The sequence below is a fragment of the Paralichthys olivaceus genome, chromosome 24 (genome assembly GCF_024713975.1).
Source record: "Paralichthys olivaceus isolate ysfri-2021 chromosome 24, ASM2471397v2, whole genome shotgun sequence".
Classification (NCBI taxonomy): domain Eukaryota; kingdom Metazoa; phylum Chordata; class Actinopteri; order Pleuronectiformes; family Paralichthyidae; genus Paralichthys; species Paralichthys olivaceus.
The window spans coordinates 155,214-175,778 of NC_091116.1; the positions used below are offsets into that span (position 1 = coordinate 155,214).

Here is a 20,565-nt window from a genome sequence, read left to right on the forward strand (position 1 = left end):
TCTGTTGTAAGTGTTTCTTTATTGTCACAGTCAAGATGTTGACAAGCTGTCTTATGATAACAAGAATGTCCCTTTTTGTCTTAAATCGTAAAAAAAAGAGTAAACAGTACAAATGTTTTTGCTTTTTACATTGTCACAGTTTTATTTCTTCCCCCTTCGTGAGTTCTGTGGTTTAGTAGAAAATAAAAATATATTATAATACTATAGAGAGTGTTGCCCCTTCTCATATGAACTGAGCTTTTATTAGAACCGACTAAAACTCTTAAGTCCTTTTTAAATCCAATCCATGTGAACGTGGGTGTCCGCCCCTCATTCCCCTGAATCTCCTGTGTCTTCTGTTTCCTCTCTGGGCTTGGCCAAGTTGGCCCGGACCCGAGCCTGGTCCACGGCATCCAGCAGATTCTTGGAGTCGAGTGCTAAAGTGTGAGCAGCTGCCAGCATCTGTCGCTGGCACTCCTCCTTCAGCGTGGTCACAGAGTTCTGCTGGGCAAGTCGCATCTTATTGATCAGCTCGCCTAAGTCCTTGTTCAGCAGCTTCTTTGTGCCCTCGATCTTAAACAGGGAGGAGAGAAAATAAACTTCAATGCTGCATTCTTTTTTTTCTTTTCTTTTCTTTAATGATATATAAGGTCTTGTATGTTTTTTGTGAAAAGACAAAAAATCCTGGATTTGAACAATAGCAGGATGGCTTTCCCTCAGATTTTATGTCTGCAGCATCTAAGACTTGTGTTTTCTGCCACAATAAGACAGACATCACTACTTTGCACACTTCCTCCAGGCATGTTTGTGACAGTGGCTGCTGCAAAGAGGGAGGAAGTGGGACGTACCTCTGTGGTGACAGAGCAGTGCAGGGAGGGCAGGATCTCATCAACACTCTGGATCAGGCTTCGCAGAGTGACACCCACCGCCTGAAGGGAGAAGGGAGAAGGGGGAAGGGGGAAGGGGAAAGGGGAAAGAGGGAGGGTGTGGCAGGGTGGGAGGATAGAGCGAGGGAGGTGCAAGAGGGAAATAAAAGAAAAAGAAAGGATTAAATCGAGTAGATGATTAGAAACTGTGAAGAAGCTCCACAGGTTGTTGATGGACCGACCTTGACAGCGCTGGGGTACTCGGAAGCGGACAGTGTGCTGATGTCATTCTTCAGCTGAACCACCTGTTTCACCATCTCCATGACGCCAGTGTACACCTGGTCACCCGATCGGTCCAGCTCAGCTGTGGGGCGAAGCTACGACACAAAGAAACCCATATTTACACTTACTCACATTTACTTAATCTAATAGTATTTACACTAGAGGCTTGGTTGTCTTTACCTGTGTGACTGGAGGAGGCATTGGGGGCTTCTCTGGAGGACCTGACGCAGACAGAAAGTGTCACACATTTTAAATATGACACTCTATGGACTCTTTATGTGGACATTACTGTATTGAACATTTGGTCATGGTCTTTCACCAGTTAAATATCTGATATCAAAGTGTGCTTTGTGGCTTAAACACTATGAGAGCAACAGGCTATAAAGGTGAAAGCTCGTTTGAGTGAATTACTGTACAAATATAAGTCTTATAAACAGGACTCACCATTTTCCGGGCTTTTTTCAGGAGGCTGTAAAAAGACAGAGAAGTAAAACTCATCGTTTTGACACAGGAGTTTTTATATTTAACACCATTGTGTGGATAACAATGTCACTGTGTGAAAAATGCTGGTCAATAATAAATAAAGATTTTGCAAAGTGTGTTAAATGTGGAAATTAAACTTAAACAAAACCAGAACAGGAAAGTAAACTAGTCTGGGGACTGACCCAACTACACTTAAAAGCCCATGGATGTACTACTGTGTATTTCTATGTGTGTTGCTGCCTCCTACTGGTCAAAAAGAGACTAGTATAGTCGGCCTGCTCAAATTTACACAACAGGAAATTCAAAGAAGAGCATGTACCTTGATTTGTGAATCCAGTCGCACAATAGGATCCTACACGAAAACACAAAATGTTCAGCGGTTGTGTAACATTAGAGTCACATTTTTCATTTGTTCAGACACGTCATGTGTCTAAGATCTTCCTGAAGAGACACACATCTCTGTGTCTTATGGCCACTGACAGATGAATGTATGTGTTTAATTGTAGTTTTTTTTTTTCAAAGGCTTGTTTGAGGGTTAAGACTTGTGTGCTGTGTGTGTGTGTGTGTGTGTGTGTGTGTGTGACTGCTCACCAGTTGTCGTTCCTCGTGCTCCAGCCACTGTTTATCCTTTAGCATCTCTAATTTCTGTCTTTGTAAAGTGTCCTCCACGTGCGCTCTCTCTTTCTCCCACAGTGGCCTGCTATCGCTCTCTGCTGCCTACACACACACACACAAACACACAAACACACAGTGTAACTTAGTGGTTTCTATTAATATATTTTTGCTGTTTGTCTAACTCAGCTTTTATTAAAACGTACTCGTTTGTCCCATGACCTCATTCAACTGCAGAAGGTAACTCAACAAAGCTCCCCCTCATGTTGCTATGTTATTTGGGAGGTTTAATCATTATATTGATATTGATATCAAGCATTTTCACTATATCATTTGGAAAGACTTTACTCAGCATCTTTTCTCTTTGTTAGGGGACAAAATGTCCCAACAGGGGACTGAAATAGCTCAGTTACACCTACATTTGGACAGTGCATGTACATGAGAGTGCACATTAGAGTATATTTATGTGTAAGAGCACTTCTGTGTGGCGTGTGTGTGTGTTTGTCACCTGTATGCGCATGTCCCGAGGAAGTGTGTTGCCTTGTATTCTGGATGGCTGTTGAGAGAGGGAAACACAGGACATGTCATTTAATAAAGGTGAATAAAAAACGTATCCACATAAAAAAATTGCAAATATTTTAAAAATCACGATCTGTAAATGAGACATGACAAAGCAACATCACATATCAAACATAAATAGCAGATAACTGAAATGAACTGTGTATTCTATTTCCTGCACACCAATCATTTCATCGACATCTCAACGATGCTTATCTAGTGGACAGATTCAATAAGCTGGTGTTAGAAGTGAATTTAGCTCCTGAGCTTCTGACATCTGTGTGTGTCGTACCTTGGGTGGAGGGTTTGTGACGTTGGAGTCTAACAATGATGGGTGGGAGCGAGACCTGTCTGGCTTGGGATGCTGCTTAATCTCCATCCTGAGGATGTCACTGTCACATACACATACACAGACAAGTAGTTCAACATCTGAACTTTTGAAATGTCATCCAACCCTTTAAAAAACATTTAATTTTCTCCAATCTCAGGAAGAAACATTGACCTCAAGGTACAATGTTTTCCATTAAAATCCACCTTTTAAACCACAATTTCACAATCAAAACATCTTCAAAACTTTGAAAAATGAAAAAGAAGTGAGGAAAGAAACCCCTGAGTGGGAAGAGAAATCATAAATAATGTGTGTGTGTGTGTCTGCACCTGAGGGAGCAGACAAGCTGGCTGAAGCTGGGCCGGGCGTGCGGCTCGTAGGTCCAGCAGCGGTTGAGCAGGGAAAAGACGGTGGGTGGACAGAACTGCGGTTTGGGGAGTCGCACTCCAGACTCCAGCTGGTGGATCACCTGCCCGTTCTCCAGCCAAGAGAACGGCTGCTGGGCCATTGAGAAGATCTCCCACACACACACACCTGGTTGAACACATGCACACACACTCACGGGCTGAATTTTCTTGTGCTCCACAGAAAATTGGTTTTATCTTCCTGCATTTGATATTTTCTCACCAAACATCCAGACGTCGCTGGCTGCGGTGAAGCGTCTGAAGTTGATGGATTCTGGGGCCATCCATTTGATTGGTAATCGACTGACTGAGGCTGCAAGCAGAAGAGAAATGTGAAAAGACGCATGGACTCAAATAGATATAAATATATTTTTAATTGCATTTCTCTTTACTTTAAGAAAGACTGAAATAATGTGCATGCATGCTGAAGATAAATTAAACCCAAGAACTTTTCTCTACACTGCAGATCAGGGATATGTTGAACACAGACACGTTTGTGTGTGTACCTTTATAATACTCTTGTTCGTCAATGTAGCGAGACAGCCCAAAGTCACCCAGCTTGACGCATTCAGCCGACTTCACCAAGACATTTCTCACGGCTATATCTCTGCAGACAGAACAGGAACCAGACATGAGCTCACACACGAAAATAACAACATGTAAAATTAGGTCATATATCAGTGCTTTATGTACATGCACATTTCCTGTCAATATCTGTGCTAATGCAAATTTTAGCTCTGTAGCTGAATGTATCTTACTTAATGTTTTACATTCAATGATAATAAAATGTCCGTCAGGAGTGACACAAAGCTCATTTTTATTAGTAGAATATATAAAACATCTCATGGGAAATGCATTCGTCCTAGCTCGACGTCTTTGCTGAATTGATTTAGAATTGCATTGTTGCTAAAGACAGAAGGAAGGATGCATGCATTTCTAAATAAATAAATAAAGAATGGGTCGTTTTACCTGTGCACCATGTTGAGTCCGTCCAGGTAAGCCAAGGCTTTGCAGATTTGTAGACTGTACAGGATCAACGTTGGTCCGGTCACGATGTACTGCTGCTCCACGAGATAGTGACCCAACTGTTAGAGAAACATCCACATCCACGTCTTTTAAGATTTGATCTAAGTTGCATTCAGACTCATCTTAACATCAGGAGCAAATTACTAGTATTACTAAAAGTATTGTAAAGATAATACAGGTAACTTTCATGATTAACAACAGTCCATTCGAGCAAACAGGCACAAAAACCTGAAACCACACCTCTCCATGTTCATAGAGCTCCATGACGATCCAGACAGGATCGGCCTCAATGACCCCGATGAGACGCACGATGTGAGGGTGATCCAGGTTTTTCATCAAGCCTGCAACAGCCAGAGCAATACACCTCTGATCAGTAATATATTACATTTCTATGATCTAGTCATGCCAGTGAAGGAAAGTGACTTTTAGTCCACCCACAGGAAAAGCTATTATTGTTATTACTGAAATGGTCTGTCTCTTAACCACTCAACTTCACAAACAGCCCACGCTTTCAGTTTTACTTTGAATCCAATTATCAGAACTTATTTCACTGCCCTTCAAAGAGGAAAAACATGAATGAATGCCACTTTGAATTCGACTTCTGGGAAGACGTCTATTATTTCTTCGAGAGATCACAAAAAAGTCCACAGATATTAAAGTGTAGCGTTCTTTCAAACAAGGGCATGGAGTCATATGACTTTTTACTATTCCATAACGTTTTCTAAATCACCAACCTTAATCTTGATTTATAGACTTTTCAAAGTGACACATGCTGACTTTATCTTTATAATGCTGTACCTTGTTTTTCTTCTACACCCACACCTATTGTCAGTCATCTCTGGAACAAACTTGTCTCATGTTGAGGCAACCACAGCCTCCCCTGAGCTGTTTTACCAAGCCACAACCACAAAACAGGAAGACTATACAGCAACTCACTGACTGGTGAAACATGCAAAATTCTGAAATGTATCAAACCACTCTTCTTTTGTTACTTCATTTGGATTTTGTTTGTGTAACAAGTAACTCGTGAAGGGGAAACTTTTACATTTCCTGTTACAAAGTTCTGGCAGGCTGTACCGTGCTGTCACATGACTGAGACGTTCACCAGAAAAAGTGTTAAGAGAGGAAATAATCACTGCTCCAGTCTCATACTCACCAGCTTCACTGAGAAACTTCTCTTTCACATCTGCTGAACATTCTTTACATGTTTTGATAGCCACACGGATCATCTCCCCTGTCTGCACACGCACACACATATACACACATCACTTTCACAATAGTGTACTTTTTGTTTTTTCCCAAGTGTAACTTAGCATTATTTTGCATTACTTTTATACCTTGCATGATATCTGAGACATAATAGGTGAACTTACAGGGCTTTTATATTTTCCATCATGAACCTCTCCAAAGAATCCCTCACCCAAGATTTGACCCACAACAATGTCATCTCTGGATATCCTGTGTTTGTCTGGACACACACACATTGAGAAACAAAGAAATAGGTGTATAAATACTTTGTTGAGTTGTGTGTATACTACAGAGGCAAATATAACTTTGAAGAACTGAGATAGAGATTGTTAATGGGTGGACTCATTATAATATTTTTGTGCTGCATTCAGGTACCTCAAGCAAGCAAAGGCCTCGATACACTTCAGACCGGTGTGGTATGCAGCTGTGTAGGTGAGCTACATGTTCAAACCTCTGCAGGTAATTTAGGAAGTAAACTTTGAGTTTATAGAAGTAGAATTCATTATACAAAGTTGTTTTAGATCCACCTCCCTATACCCCTGGCACGTGTTCTGGCTGAAACTGAGCGGCACGGAAGAGCTAAAACCTAACCTTTCTGAAATGATGGTTCAGTCTAGGGTATTTATTTTTTAAGTTAAGTTTTAGTTTTAACCTCCCATCATTAATCGAAAATGTCATATGTCATGATTTTCTTCTCAAGGAGGAAAAGAGTGACTGGTTTATTGACTCAATTGACTGGTTATAGAATATTGAATGCAATGTCATGTTCACAGACGTACTCACCACCAGAGATTGCACTGTTTTCTGGAATCACAGCATAAACATCAGAGTCTGAATTTAAAGAAAAATGCAGAAATTAGAAGTATTTGTTTTGCATTTAGAAGGTGAAATCAATGCTGATCAGTCAAGGTAAGTTATTGCTTTGCACAATATAAAATAACGATATAAGCTGAATGGGTACAAAGCTAAACTTTAATATTAAATATAAGAGACATCAATGAATTTATAGATTATAGATTGGACTCAAACCTCCATCAGGAGCACTGGGAGCACTGCTGGAAGGGACAGAGAAGCATTTAATTTTTAAAAGCAAGAAGTCAATTACCTTTCACCTTTTAATAATGCTTAAGCCTTGTTTCCTTTTTCCAATAAAGCAGTAGGGAAATAATGAAGAGATAACAAGAATGTAAAGGAGGAAGAGGAGGAGGAAGGTGTGAAAAGAGCACGCCCAGATATTTATATGTTTCCAGCACGCCAATGAAAATACTAAACTAAAGAGTGTGAAAACAGCTGAGGGTGTCATCTTCAGTGGCCTTTAAGAGTCTTTGCTATACGTATGATTCTTCACACTTACTATTTAGGGATGTCAGGAAGTTTCAGTCTCTGTGTATCTCTGCCTGTGAAAACCATACATTTATTTTACATTAAACAAAGGCCTCAGTTAAAATCTGTTTTTCAAAGCAGTTATTTGAGGTGTAAAAGAAAGTGAATACACCAGAAATCCAGTGGATGAAAGTTCCAAGAATAAAACAATCACAGGTTGTTAAATAATAGAAATCAGGATAAGTACTTCTATTTCCTTATTGTTATCGTACCTTGGCTGGGCCTGACAATGAGCGAGCCTTCAGCGCTGCCGTCCAGGCGACAGTAGCCATCAATCAGGTCGGCCATGTTCTCGGCTACAGCCAGGGAGGGGGTGTTCACAGACAGCGGCTGTAGGGTTTAATGCATAAGGTATTGAAAAGCTTTGCACAACTGACCCATATTTTTGAATTTGGGAAAAGTGAAGTGGTCTGAAACAGGGGGACACAGCCTGGCCCTGTCCAAATAGAAAAAAACACATCACTGCACCCGTCCAAGAAATAGCTCCTAATTAAAAACTCATTATTTGGAACCCTTCTTTGTAAGAATTTAACCAAAATATATGAAAACACATAAAATGATGCATCTGTTTACTGTAGTATTACATGAGACATGAGGGCTATATACCTGCTGGGCTCCCTCTATGTGCACAGTGAGCAGAGCTCGACCGTCGCTACCTGCAGAGCAGGAGATGCTGCGCACCTGAGAGAATGCAGCCAGACAGACGGGCTGCATTGAGAAAAAGATTTCAAACTCAGAAACGAAGAAGGAATAAATGGAGAAAGAAATGCAGTGATGCTGATTTGCAATAATGGATCTTCATGTACAGAATCTCTCATTAATCATATACAATGAGATTTCTTTCCACATGACATGGAAAAAAAACATCAGCAAGAATTTGACAAAAGCAGAAGAGAGGAGAGTTTAAGCTCACCGTTGAGTTCTCAGTTTGCTGACTGATGCCTTCAGGGCCAATGACCAGGTCTATTGTTATACTCCAGCCATGCTGCGGACACAGAAAACACACAAATACACAGGATGCTATATGATTATCGGGCCAATATTTGCTTTGGCTTGTAAATCTAAGAATACTAAGAAACATTAATAACACACAAACATGTCGAAGCAGAGAACAGTTGATAAGGCTGTGCCTCAAATGTTACCATGAAAACTACCAGGAAGTAGCCTTTCATTTGTTTCTTATAATTACACAAGTTCGTCATAGAGTCTGAAACACTGAAGCACTCACCACCAGCTGGCAGGCGAAGCTCTCCTGTGTAAAGCTGTAGCACTGAGCCAAAGTGGTGAAGAACTTGGCCATGCACTGGTCCTGCTTCAGAGTGGAGTAGCCCTGAAACGTCTGCTGGATCAGCCGACGCAACTGCTTGAGCTGATAAACGCACACACTTTGAATTAGCTAATTCTGTCCAACCTGTATTAGACTTTAAAATGAAGATTATGGAAGGTTTTAAACCACGTAAATGAGTTGTTCCCACCTTCATGCTGTCTATCAGCTCTCGGGGAAAGAACACATCCAACCCGATATCCTTCCTAATGGAGGAGAGTCAGATCATGAAACAAGCGTTCATTTAAAAAAAGCATAAAGAGCAAGATATGTAAACTCCACAGCACTGATAGGACCAAGATTCGAACCGGAACTTTGATCACTGATCACCATACTGCCCTTGTAGCTTTATACTGTAGATGAATGTGAACCAGCTTGAGGGTGAGACTTGTGTGTGTGTGTTTTTATTTCAACCACATCTTCTCATTTCACTCTCCTTCCGCATTTATTCATCAAACCACAATCAGTTTCACTGTCGTCTTTACACAATTGTTTTTGGTGAAGATGATCTGACACTAGTGCATTTATAACATAGACCTGATGTAGAAGAAAAATCATAGTTTGTGTAAATGGAGGAGAAGGGCGCACATACAACAATCACATTTATCTTACTCTAATAGTTCAAGGTTGGACTTCTTCTCCAGTCCGTTTGGATTCATGTCTTTGTAGAATCTCCTGTGAACATGAGACATACAGTGACACAATTTTATCATCTATGAACAGTAAAGAATCATTATTGTTGTTGTCCTGCTTTCCTTAATCTAATCTTAATCTATTGCAGTGACAGATACATATCTTAATTATTTTCAGGAGTGTGCACGAGGCCGTAGTTGTGCAGTACCTAATCTCCAGACAACCGAGCTGCAGCGCCATCCCATCACTGACCTTTGAGGCATACTGCTGCATGTAGTCACTTCGTACCTGTGGGTAAGCACACGAACACACGTTTCATTGACTACAACTATCATAAACACACAGGCCAGTCCTTATCTAACGGACATTCACAGGGAACAGGGACACAGACACACACTGGCACTTCACTGACCTGCTGATAAAAGTAAAGCATTGTGGTCCTGTCCTCTTTGAATTTCTCCATGAAGTCTGATGGGATGTATCTCAGCCTCAGGTCATATCTACACAAACAACAGAGTTAGGTTCTCCAAGTCAAGGCTCCTTTCTTGTGAGGAATTCACATGTTAAATAAGTAAGACTAAGACAAAAAGAAAAACCAGACAGAAGTACTGACCTCCACTCGGCCTCCAGGTGCTGTTGTTCATAGCGCTGAGTGAGTTCGGACACTGTCATGTCTGGGTGCAGCCAGTGTTTCTCTGAGGACTTGAGGTGTTTGAGGAGGAGGCCGTAACACAGGCTGTGTTTTATCTCTGGACCCACACAACCACTGGACAGCACCACATGAATGACATCCTGAGATACACATCAAGCATAGCAGAATATAACATCGTAAAATATAGTGGAGCAGAGTACAATCGAGTAGTAGTACAGTAGAGTACAGCAAAGTAGAGCAGAGTAGAGTAAAGTAGAGTAAAGTAAAGTAGAGTATACCTTGACAGTCCAGCCATCCTCACAGCGGACCAGTTTGAAGTTCTTGCCCAGGTTGGAGCTGTTGCTAAGGAAACACACTTTGATGATCTTCACCAGGAGGATGCTGTTCCTGGCGACAGTTGCCGGGGGAGAAAAATCCAAGGAATCTGAGCGGCTGGTGGGAGACATGCTCCTCCAGGACAGGGTGCTGGTGTCTCCTGACATCACACACACTCCACACACTACTGCTCAGAGACATACATTGTCGACACACCTACACACACACATTTCAGTCACACACACGGAGGGATGCAGTGAAGCTGGAGACAGAGTTGAACCTAACGATCACAATCGTTCTCTGTCGGATTTGAAGAATTTGCAGAACTTTCCCTCGAGTCGACTCCTGCTGCGATCTCTGTACTCACCAGTTTTGCAGCAGCATGAGAAAAGTACCGTCAGTCTTTATATCTGAAGACAAGTCAACACCAGCTGCAAACTGCACCCATGTTGCATCTGTAATTATTCATATAGTTGTTCTACGACAGGCGGAGAGGAGTCGTCCGAAGCGTCTTGTCTGAAGAAGAAGAACCGCATCAGTGAGTAAAAGAGGAAACGGCATTTGCAGAAAAATAAGGAAGTTAACAGAACAACTCACAGGACTGATGAAACTGCCATGCCACCCCCTCTCCTCTAGCATGAAATGGCACAGTCCAACAAATAAAAAAACAAAACCCACCCCCACTGTGCTAGAGTAGGCAAGGCTCACTTCCCCTTCTGACGTTTTTGATGAGCAAAACCACAGTGCAAGTGATTTTTGGTTCACATGTTTTGCAGTTTAGCAATATTAAAATTTTTTTTAACAACACACAATGCTGTTATTTCTTTACGTCAATATGATGATAGGGATGATGGAATTTCACCTGTTGGCAATAAGTGCTGCTAAAGGTTTTAAACCACACTACTGTGGCTCTGGAGATGGAAATGTCTGTTGGTGGAAACTAAAATAACTCAACAGCCGTGAAATTCTTCCCAGATATTCATGGAACAAAGAGGATTTATCCTTGAGTAGAGCAGGCAGGGCATGACTTATAAAATAGAAATCAAATAAGTATCACAATACATCAGAAGTATCAGTTATGGTGATGTTAATAACTATGATGCATTGTACCAAACAGTCCAGATTAGATTGATCTTATCAAGACACAACACCTCCGCTGCTTTCATGAATTATCATTGTATTATATCCTTAACACCTTAACATCTGTAACGCTGTAGTTTCTGTTCTGCCTCGCTTTACTCGGAAACGTCCGTGTGTGTAAGAATTGGGTCACGTTTGTAGGAAGAACATGCTGATGTGTGACAACAGCAACAACCACTGTAGGAAAAAAAGGGCCTGCTTGTTTTCTCCCCCTGCGACTTAAGCCCTCAACCTTTTGTTATAAAATGGTTTGATCCTGTTTGTGATAATATAATATCACTGACATGACAGCTGGTTGGGTTATTCAGAAATATAGACTGATGTCTAGAAATCTGCGACATTTTCAAAATGAAATGATTCTCCTTAGCTTCTCATGATGTTGGTGGTAGATGAGTTAAGGTGGGTTAAGATTTGAATGGCAGAGCTTATTATTTACATCAATTTCATCTACCTCCCCTCATTTATCTTATTGGTAATTCACATGTTTATATAGTTTCCCAGTAGAAGTGAACATCTTGCTGGGTGTTTTGTTTTCACACCCACAACCCAACCATGTTTGCTTGCGATCATCAGACCGGACACCACAGTGACAGCTGAGTATCAGTCTTCTTGTTGTGTGAGGGAGTTAGCAGTTATGTTTTCACATGAAAATGTACCTCTCTTTTGACTGGTCTTGAATATAACCTTTTTCTTTAACTAACCAGGGGGGTCTTCTTGGCCAAATGACCAACATGACATATGTTGGTCATTTGGCTGAAGAAGACCCATGAAGAGTCAATTAAAAGTCTGAGGGCTTAAATCAATAATTATCTATTGTAAGATATGTATGTATATGTATTAATCGTTATATAGATTTGCAATAATCTGAGTTCAACCTGTACTTGTTATTGAAACAGTAAATAGTTAAATAAAAGCCTAATTTTAGATATATGAAGGTGACAAAATATTTTTATTTGAGTTTTGCATGCTTTTTTATTCCAGTTTCTGTTAATTACTATAGTGTAAGTATCCTTTGAATAAAATATATTTCATCCAACTCCAGCTGCTAAAGTTAGAGTTAACACTGTGTGTTTCAGCCACATGTTAAATATGTACATTTTTAAATGGAGTTTTTGTATTAATTAGCCTGTTAATCATCTGTGGGACGGTCCTGTGATGCTGCTGTCAAGTTTTAAAAGATATGACGAGTTAAAATGGAAGTAATGGTTTTGCCTTCAAAGTAAAAGTATTAAATGAATGAAAAACATTGTCTGCCCTGAAGAAGTAAGATGTTAAATTGTAAACTACACAGTGGTATTGAATGGGACAGTTTGAATATTTCTGATATACCAGCTTAACTGCAACTGCAACCTTGCGTAGATGAGTATCCTGTAAGACTTTAGAAATTAATATTTAACACAGAATGGAAAAAACATTAATGCAATCCGACAAGACATTTTTTATATATACATATATTTTAGGCTATTGACCAGTGCTATATATCTTATTTGATTTGATAACTGAAAAATAGAAATCAATAAAATAAAGAACTTGTAATTATGATTATGTTTTTTTAACTCTTTGGTAAATATATGTCACACAAGATATTGTTAGAAATGTTTCTGGTGCCACAAATTATATATGATTTCCAATTGGATGTAGTAAGTTTCCTGTGTTTCGTCCACATTAAGCACGTTGTAATTAAATATTGTCAGTATACAAATCATATTGTTTTCATTGTGATCAGATTGTTTATCACGTGAGGGCTTTTAAACTGAAAATCATTAAAGGAAGTCACATCCCACAGTGGTGAAATTGACCCTGGTGTTGTTGCTACTTCGTGCACGAGCAGAGAGAGAGAGAGAGAAGGATAGAGAGAAGAATAGAGAGAGCAGTGCAGGACATGAGAGTGTTTTTAAAGGAAGGAAGCTGCTTTATTTCTCATTTCCACCTCTGTGTGTGTTTTCTATTAATACCAGAGGCTGATCCACCCACAGTGCTGGGACTGATGTTCTCACCAGGAGGAGCTGACTGAGCCTCCCCTCTTATTCTGGAAGCACCATCAGGAGAGGGCAGACAGTGAGGAAGAGGAGGAGGAGGAAGACTGCTGCAGCTGCTGCTGATCCAGGACACCACACACCCTCAGCCATGAATTCAGCTGAGCAGACGGTAACATGGCTCATCACGCTGGGGGTCCTGGAGTCCCCCAAGAAGAGCATCTCGGACCCAGAGGGTTTCCTCCAGACATCCCTGCAGGACGGAGCAGTGCTGTGCCGGCTGCTGGAGCGACTCCGACCTGGGACAGTGGACAAAGTGAGTGCATGGAGGGCTGTGGGAGGATAAAATACATAATACATCACCAAACAATGTGCATTGTGATGAAAACATAATAGGACAAACAAAAAGTCAATTAGGCTGCAACTAAATGAACTTAAGGCTCCTGTGAGTGTAACATTTCCTGAGAGCAGAGAATCAAAGAAAAATCAATGCAATCTACTTATTACGATTCAAACACCAGAGTTACTACACATTCATCATTAAAGCCAAAGTGGCTTTTTGGGCTGTAAAAAAACCCATATATATAAGAAATGTATGAAAACTACCTTTAAGACACTGTTTTAATATGAATATTGCTTTCATATGTAAATATAAGAATGATATATTCATATATTAATATTACTTACTAGGACTAATATTTTTCATACTAATTATATTTCTTGAAACACTACAGTACAGCAGTCTACACTTTGTCCTCACCATTACTGTGCCACAATTTTTCTTTACTTTACTGTTATTTAATTTAATGTAATCTATTTTAATTGCACATTTATTTCTAATAATATGTAGCGACACAAAATATACATGACTCCTGTGCAAATAAGGGAGGATATGTGTGTATTACTTAATAATACTATGTTGTACTATTGTGCAAACTTATTGTACACGCACACACACACACGCGAACCTGTCGACGTCACATCCTCTTCTGGCTTATCTAACTTCCCTTGGAGATTGTGGATGTTAAGTCAAGTTAGCCTCAGTTTTCTGCAACTCAAGAAACAGTGAGGCAACATTTATTTCAAAATAAAAGCATAAACGTGTCAGCAGCTCTGGATCGCCCCTCCTGTGCTAGTTTATTAGCATTTCCACAGCTAAAGGCACACTCGCCTATAAACATGTAGGTATCTGCTCACTGTACTAAAAAGTGGCAAAGTGATTAATTTAGTTTTTATTCACATTTTAAATCGCAAAATGTAGGAAAACGTCTTCGCTTATGTTTTAATTCGAAGCTTTAACCCGGAAGCATGGCTCCTATCTTTAGCTAGCTTGTCTCTAACAAGCAGCAAGTGGCAGGTGCACTAGCAGATCTGTCACCGTGCAGAAGACCATTACAGCACATCGGTACCAGGTCAGTATCCATGTTTGTAGTCAGTGTTTTGACGCTAATTCAGCCACTTCCGGTGTGTGCAGTTCTTCCAGGAGCCGAGGAGCGACAGCGACTGTCAGAGGAACATCGCAGAGTTCATTAAAGGCTGCGGCTCCTTCTGTGTGGAGGTGAGCTGACTCCTTTCACACCCATCGATCAGTGTGTTGAACACGTGATGAGGCTCAGCGAGCAGACGCCGCCACATCTACACCTTCACACGTGTTGATGAAAACAGATTCCACAACTTGTTTATCTTCCTGTTCACCTCTTTGTTTATTCTGACGAAGAGGCTGCATCACGACTGAACGTGGCTGTGGTGGGGATTCATTCTCAGATGTTTCATTGTCATCAGCCATGATTGGTTTTTTAAATCTTTATCACCTAATCTTCTGTTTCCCCTGTTCCTCCAGCCTGTCAACACGTTTCCTCCTGCAACTTTTACATGAATCACCCTTTCTTTAGGGGTTATAAGTATATTTCTTTTATTATACATTTTGGAAGTCTGCTATAATATTATCATTATTAATGTAAATGTGTTCATTTATAAATGACTTTTAATCAAAACCTGTGGTCCAGGTAAAGGTCTCGTGGTGTTTAAGAACCTGGCAACGCAAAAGTTAGCATTACTCTTTTATTGCCCATTAATAAGACCAATCGATAAAACTTGTTTGAATTACGTTTGATAGAAAGAGGTACAACTTTCTTTATGTAAGAAAAGGTTGTGTATCCTTATTATTACAGAATGGAGGGTATGAAAGCATGAAGGCACTGTGTAGTTTCTGACTTTTAGTGATTGAAAGAGTTAAAATGGAGTTTCCAGTAATAATATAGTTAAACGTCCAGTCGGGGCTTCTCAGTTCTTGGTTTAACATGTTGTTGCTGCTCGAGAACGAGATGCAGTTGCTTTGTAGTTATTGAAAAAACAAGAGGCAGAGGCTGATCAAACATGCTGCGCTTGTGGGAATCTGATGAATAATTCTGATTAAATATTATTTGGATTTCACAGCATTTTAATTCCCTCTGGTAGCACATGATGCTGGTGACATGCATAGATGTTGTTGTTATTGGTGATCATTAGGTTTGTCGGCTCCAGCAGTGCTTTTATAGTGTAATCACTGGATATATTCTGATATTAACCTGATTAACACAATAGTCTGAGTAAGACACTACCAAACTGCATTTTGTAGTCACTCTGTCAAAAGTGTTTCTTACTAAGATTAAATCTTTGTGGGAAACAATAAATAATTCTGCACAGAAGCTGTAAGACATAAAGTTTGAAATGCTGATATCAAGATAGAAATATTAAGCTGATGGCGTGTTTATTGAAATCATATCTGTATTGTTATCAGAGTTCTAAAGGGTGTGTGTGTTTGCACAACAGTAAATCAAGCCACTTTATATCCTGTGGGTGTGAAGGGGGCGGGTGAGTAATGTGGTACGAAGTGACACCACCCACACACACACACAATTGATGGAATGTATGGAAAAAAACATAATGAAAAACCTCAGATTGTGTAACTCAGAAGTCGTAGGCTGCAGATCTTTAACTTGGTTTGCCTCCAGACCTCAATAATCAAATTGATGAGGAGAAGAGGCTTTAAATCTGTGGGAAAGGAGAAATGGAAAAGAGAGTGAGAAGATGAAATGGAAGGGAGGAGGGGTGGGCTGATGTAATGCAATACGCCAGGCAGCCAGTGGATATTTCCAATCAGGTTGATTAGAGCCATGTCTGCCATGTTGCTGGAAGCCAAGGCCTCCATTAACCAGCAGCCTGGCTGACATCAGCATAGTAATTCTCCCAGACTGTCAACGGAACGGGCAGAGGACGAGCCAGAGCCACCGGCCGTCCAATGGGAGGAGGATAACAGAGGCAACAGTGTGAGCGCAGATGACCTCTGACTCCACGATTAAACACAGCCGCACGATTCGTCAGAAAAACAATCGGCAACATACATTCGGCTGCTGCGATTAATTAAACCTAAACGGATGGAGATATTGATCCTGTGCATTTAGTGGGCCTCCTCTGTGACGCTAAATCAAGCGCTCCCTGTTAGTAGGGAAGCTTAGAGGGGTCTGTTTTTGTTGCTGACGTGCTACATGTCATCCTTAGTGTCAGATTTAAGTATTAATCAAATGTATTGATCTCGGAAGAAGTAAAACGTGTGCATGCAACAGTAGCACAGGTGTTTGACACTGCTTTGACTTTGATCGGGACGTGTGTGTACATCACGTCCAGTGGATCACATTAAAAACACTGTGTTTTTGAGACATTTTGAGGAAAAAGAGGAATTCTTATTGTTCAATTTGAATTTGTAAAGTTCCTCATCAGAATATTTCAGTTTTGCCTTTCACGCCTCAGATCGCTCCACCTTCGTGCTTTGGGAACGTTGAAGTCAGTGTGTGGAGTATACACAAGATTAGGGGCTTCAGAGGTATTTTGATTATGGCTCGTGTGTGTGTGTGTGATGGGGAGATTACAAGGGGGAGCTCAGACTTTGAGTAATCCTGCTCCAGACTGCAGTTGGAGCAGGGATGTAAACCTCCACTAAACTCAGTGTTTCTTCAGTTTTAAGCTGACAAACTTCTTTTTTTAGGAATAACACCTTTTTTGTTTTTTAAACAATGACAGCCACAATGGGGACGGGGACACAGAGCGGAACTTAAACAACACAATAGGGTACATGTACGCACACCAGATAAAACAGTGAATATAAAAATTACAGTGTCACCAAATGGGTTCAGGATTATATCGCAGGTAAATCGTATATTAAAGGACTGGTGCCTGGTCGCAAGTTTCAAGGGATTTTTATTTGATGTTGGCACTTGCCATTTTAAAAATATATCCACCTGATTACTAATCCTAAAAGACTCTGAGGCTGCTAGAAGCCCAAGCTGAGAGAACCAAACATGTACTGGAGGTAAATCAACAGACTTCCACTCTTCAACAATAATAAGGTGGTAGGTTCCTTCCTCTCTATCCACCACAATATTCCCTGCATGAGATACTTGCGTGGAAATGTCAAGGAAGCTTTGTGACGTTGCTCCATGAATTTATAATGAACGTGTCTCTCCTGTCTCGAACCCCTCGACACTTTCTTATCGCTGTTCTTAGACGTATCTCATGGTCTTTATTCGGTTTTCTCTCCTTTAGCCTTTCGAGGTCAGTGACCTCCTGCAGGGGCTGAACTTCACCAAGGTGCTGAACTGCCTGGTCGCCCTGAACAAAGCTACTGAAGGCAAGATCATTGTGGTTTTGTGCATGTGTCAGTGTGTTCTGAAGCTCAATTTTCTTCTTTGCAGTGCTTTTATTTTGCATTGTGCTCTATAAATGTATATTTTCAATGTTATTGTCAAATAGTTCCAATTGTAAAACCATATAGAGAACTGACCAAGATACAGAATCATTTTATTTTGATAAAACTTTTTATTAGTATTATGTCATGTGAGACAAATGTTTAAGACATAATTTTTTTTTAGTAAAACTGCTCATTAGAATATTGTGCATTTGCAGATTTAGGTGTTTCTGAGGACAGTGTGTGTGTGTCGCACTCCTCAACATCCAGGATCAAGTCATTTGATTCTCTCAACACTCAGAGTCGCTCCTCGAAACTGCATCAGCCTCAGTACCGCAGCCTGGTGAGTAACCATGACAACCGCAGTAACATAACTCACAAGTAATGGTAGAAAACAAACACTGACCGGGAACCGTCTCCTTCCTAGGACATGTCGGAGGGCAGTGGGTGTGTCCAGTTGCTGGTCAAGGCACGCTTCCCCTTCCAGCAGACCAATGAGGATGAGCTCTCTTTCGGCAAGGGTGACATCATCAGCGTGAGCAGGCAGGAGGATGGGGGCTGGTGGGAAGGCTCGTACAACGGCAAATCTGGATGGTTCCCCAGTAACTATGTGCGGGAGCTTAAAGGAAGTGGTGGGTGAAGCTCTTGTTCATTTCCCAAAATCATATTTCTATTCTCCTCAAACTAGTCCTGTCCTCAGTAGATGGTTTGGTTGCTGTTCCTGTTTCAATCTCTCAGATTAACATCTGAAACTGCTTTTTGCGTCCTAAAGCTGATTCCGAACACTCCGGTAATTTAGCAAATGAAAAGAAAACATTTTAATTCAGAAACTTAATCCCATTCATCTCTGGATTTAATGGCTCAAATATCCAACTGCTGCCACATCCCTGTGCCTGATTGTGTTGGTTAGTTGTGTGTGAGGCAGGAAACAAGAAAGGAAGCCCCACAAGCACACAATGACCGGAAGTTCCAGAGCTGCTGTATAGAAAAAGAACTTCCTGACTTAACGCTTCACAACAGCAAACAAGGACCATGATCACAGCGTACAGAGTAGCAGCACATGCATTCATGCAGTGACCATTCAGTGGGAGTTGTTTGATTTGTGAGATGAAGCTGGTTTGTACCGGAGAGATGCAAAGTAGTGCTGCCTGTAAATGTTTGTCCAGCACAAGGAAGAATCTTCTACGTAACAGTCGTCTTGACATAATTCACTGAGCCTTAGTCTGCATCTCTAAGAAGACCCCTTACACAAAATAAAGACGAATAGATTGTAAAGGTTTCTCCTGTTTGTCCTCTTTGTGTTTTTAAAGGCATCCTAATTGTTGCAGATTCAACTTCAAATAGCTATTTACCTTCTCTGCTCAGTCAGATTTGAGATTTACATGAATACACTCAGTATCTAGAAAATAGTCATTACTCCTCTGGTTGTACATTTATATATCTCCAAAGAGCAATATTGAACTGAAGGATATGACAACTTTTACTGTCTCCATTTTCTTTTCTTTGTATGTGTCTCCATTTCCTGCCACTGACCTTTAAACCTTCCTTCTGCTTTCAGATAAAACATTAGACAAGCCAAAGTCTGGGACTTTAAAAAGCCCACCCAAGGGTTTTGACACCACGATCATCAGTAAGACGTACTACAACGTGGTGAGCATCATTCTGGAGAGACCATGTTTGTGTCTGCGTGTTAATTGTCAAATGCTCATGCAAGAAAATCTGTTGATTATTATTTCCCAAATTGTTTTTGGGTAGAACGTAGACGTTTTGGGGAAAAGGTTTGAAATGGGACGGGAAACAAATCTGAATATTTGAAGATGCCATTACCCACAAATTAAATAAATAATCTCCTGCGTGTAGCTCTTAGACTGCTGGAGTGAACCCAGTTAATGGATGTGTGTGTGTGTGTGTGTCTGCTTTTATCAATTATTTTTCATCCACATGTCCAATTAATGATTGTGGAGCCATTGACCGTGTGTGTGTGTACAAGCATGGTTTGATTTGTGGGGGCTGCATGGCACTACTGCATATGTCATCTGTGTGTGTGTGTGTGTGTGTGTGTGTGTGTGTGTGTGTGTGTGCGTGAGTGAGTGTGAGTGAGTGAGTGCAGCAGATGTAAAGTAGGTTATTGCTTCCATTTCAGTGGTTTCTGGGGCAGCCTTGCCCCAGGGTTGTCTCCTGCCTGCGTGTGTTTGTGTGTGTGGGTGGGTGTTCGCGTGCGTGCGTTTTAATAATGTAACAAGCTGCACAGTCACTCTAGACAGTCCATATTCTTTGGTTGGAGTACCTAAGTGTCCCACACACTTAGGCACACATGCAAACACAGACACAGACCCTGCCTGACGTCAATGCTGTAAACAAGAATGAAAGAGGAAAAAAGTTATAAATAAAGAATATTTTTTCCTTTTTCTTATCGAGCCTTTCAGAGCTTTAGAACAAAGGCATGTAGAGGATTCAGACTTTGAGCCTTTTTTTGACTGTGTGTTTTTGTCTGTAAATGTTTTCATGCGCTTGATGTCAATGTTAATTTCCAATTATAAAATATGCTCTCAATTTCATTTTGTGTCAGAGCTGCAGTGGCAGTCTGGCTTTTACAACATCTGTCTAAAATGCTACAATTCATTAGCAGAGAA

At 40.7% G+C, this 20,565-nt stretch overlaps 2 protein-coding genes across 16 annotated transcripts in view; one reads left to right on the forward strand and one right to left on the reverse strand.

Moving 5' to 3' along the window:
* On the reverse strand, nt 1-13,372 carry LOC109640090 (protein-tyrosine kinase 2-beta-like). 12 transcript variants are annotated; one of them, XM_069520510.1, is made up of 31 exons: nt 13,231-13,372; nt 10,461-10,609; nt 10,057-10,309; nt 9,740-9,918; nt 9,539-9,626; nt 9,335-9,414; nt 9,106-9,168; nt 8,645-8,699; nt 8,398-8,538; nt 8,083-8,154; nt 7,776-7,877; nt 7,382-7,499; nt 7,141-7,183; nt 6,816-6,841; nt 6,570-6,617; nt 5,912-6,006; nt 5,695-5,776; nt 4,779-4,879; nt 4,482-4,597; nt 4,019-4,119; nt 3,736-3,825; nt 3,438-3,642; nt 3,073-3,172; nt 2,731-2,778; nt 2,202-2,327; nt 1,930-1,962; nt 1,572-1,596; nt 1,308-1,348; nt 1,088-1,222; nt 828-908; nt 1-552 (listed from the first exon to the last, which is right to left on the reverse strand). In XM_069520510.1, the coding sequence occupies exons 3-31, from the start codon at nt 10,258-10,260 to the stop codon at nt 310-312; spliced, it is 2,841 nt and encodes a 946-aa protein (XP_069376611.1). In that variant the 5' UTR covers nt 10,261-10,309; nt 10,461-10,609; nt 13,231-13,372; the 3' UTR covers nt 1-309. The 12 variants fall into 12 exon arrangements, with proteins under 12 accessions (XP_069376611.1, XP_069376614.1, XP_069376613.1 ...); XM_069520513.1 differs by having other exon boundaries at nt 10,057-10,355; XM_069520512.1 differs by lacking the exon at nt 13,231-13,372 and adding an exon at nt 10,691-10,761.
* arhgef7b (Rho guanine nucleotide exchange factor (GEF) 7b) overlaps nt 13,361-20,565 on the forward strand; it is a 15,888-nt gene continuing 8,683 nt past the window's right edge. For 2 of the 4 annotated variants that reach the window (XM_069520520.1, XM_069520522.1), the window contains exons 1-6: nt 13,361-13,525; nt 14,684-14,767; nt 17,791-17,875; nt 18,151-18,275; nt 18,360-18,564; nt 19,491-19,582. In XM_069520520.1, the coding sequence (XP_069376621.1) occupies nt 13,361-13,525; nt 14,684-14,767; nt 17,791-17,875; nt 18,151-18,275; nt 18,360-18,564; nt 19,491-19,582 (756 nt within the window). Of the gene's footprint in view, nt 13,526-14,458; nt 14,622-14,683; nt 14,768-17,790; nt 17,876-18,150; nt 18,276-18,359; nt 18,565-19,490; nt 19,583-20,565 lie in introns of those variants that run through there. The other 2 variants (XM_069520521.1, XM_069520523.1) reach the window with 2 other exon arrangements.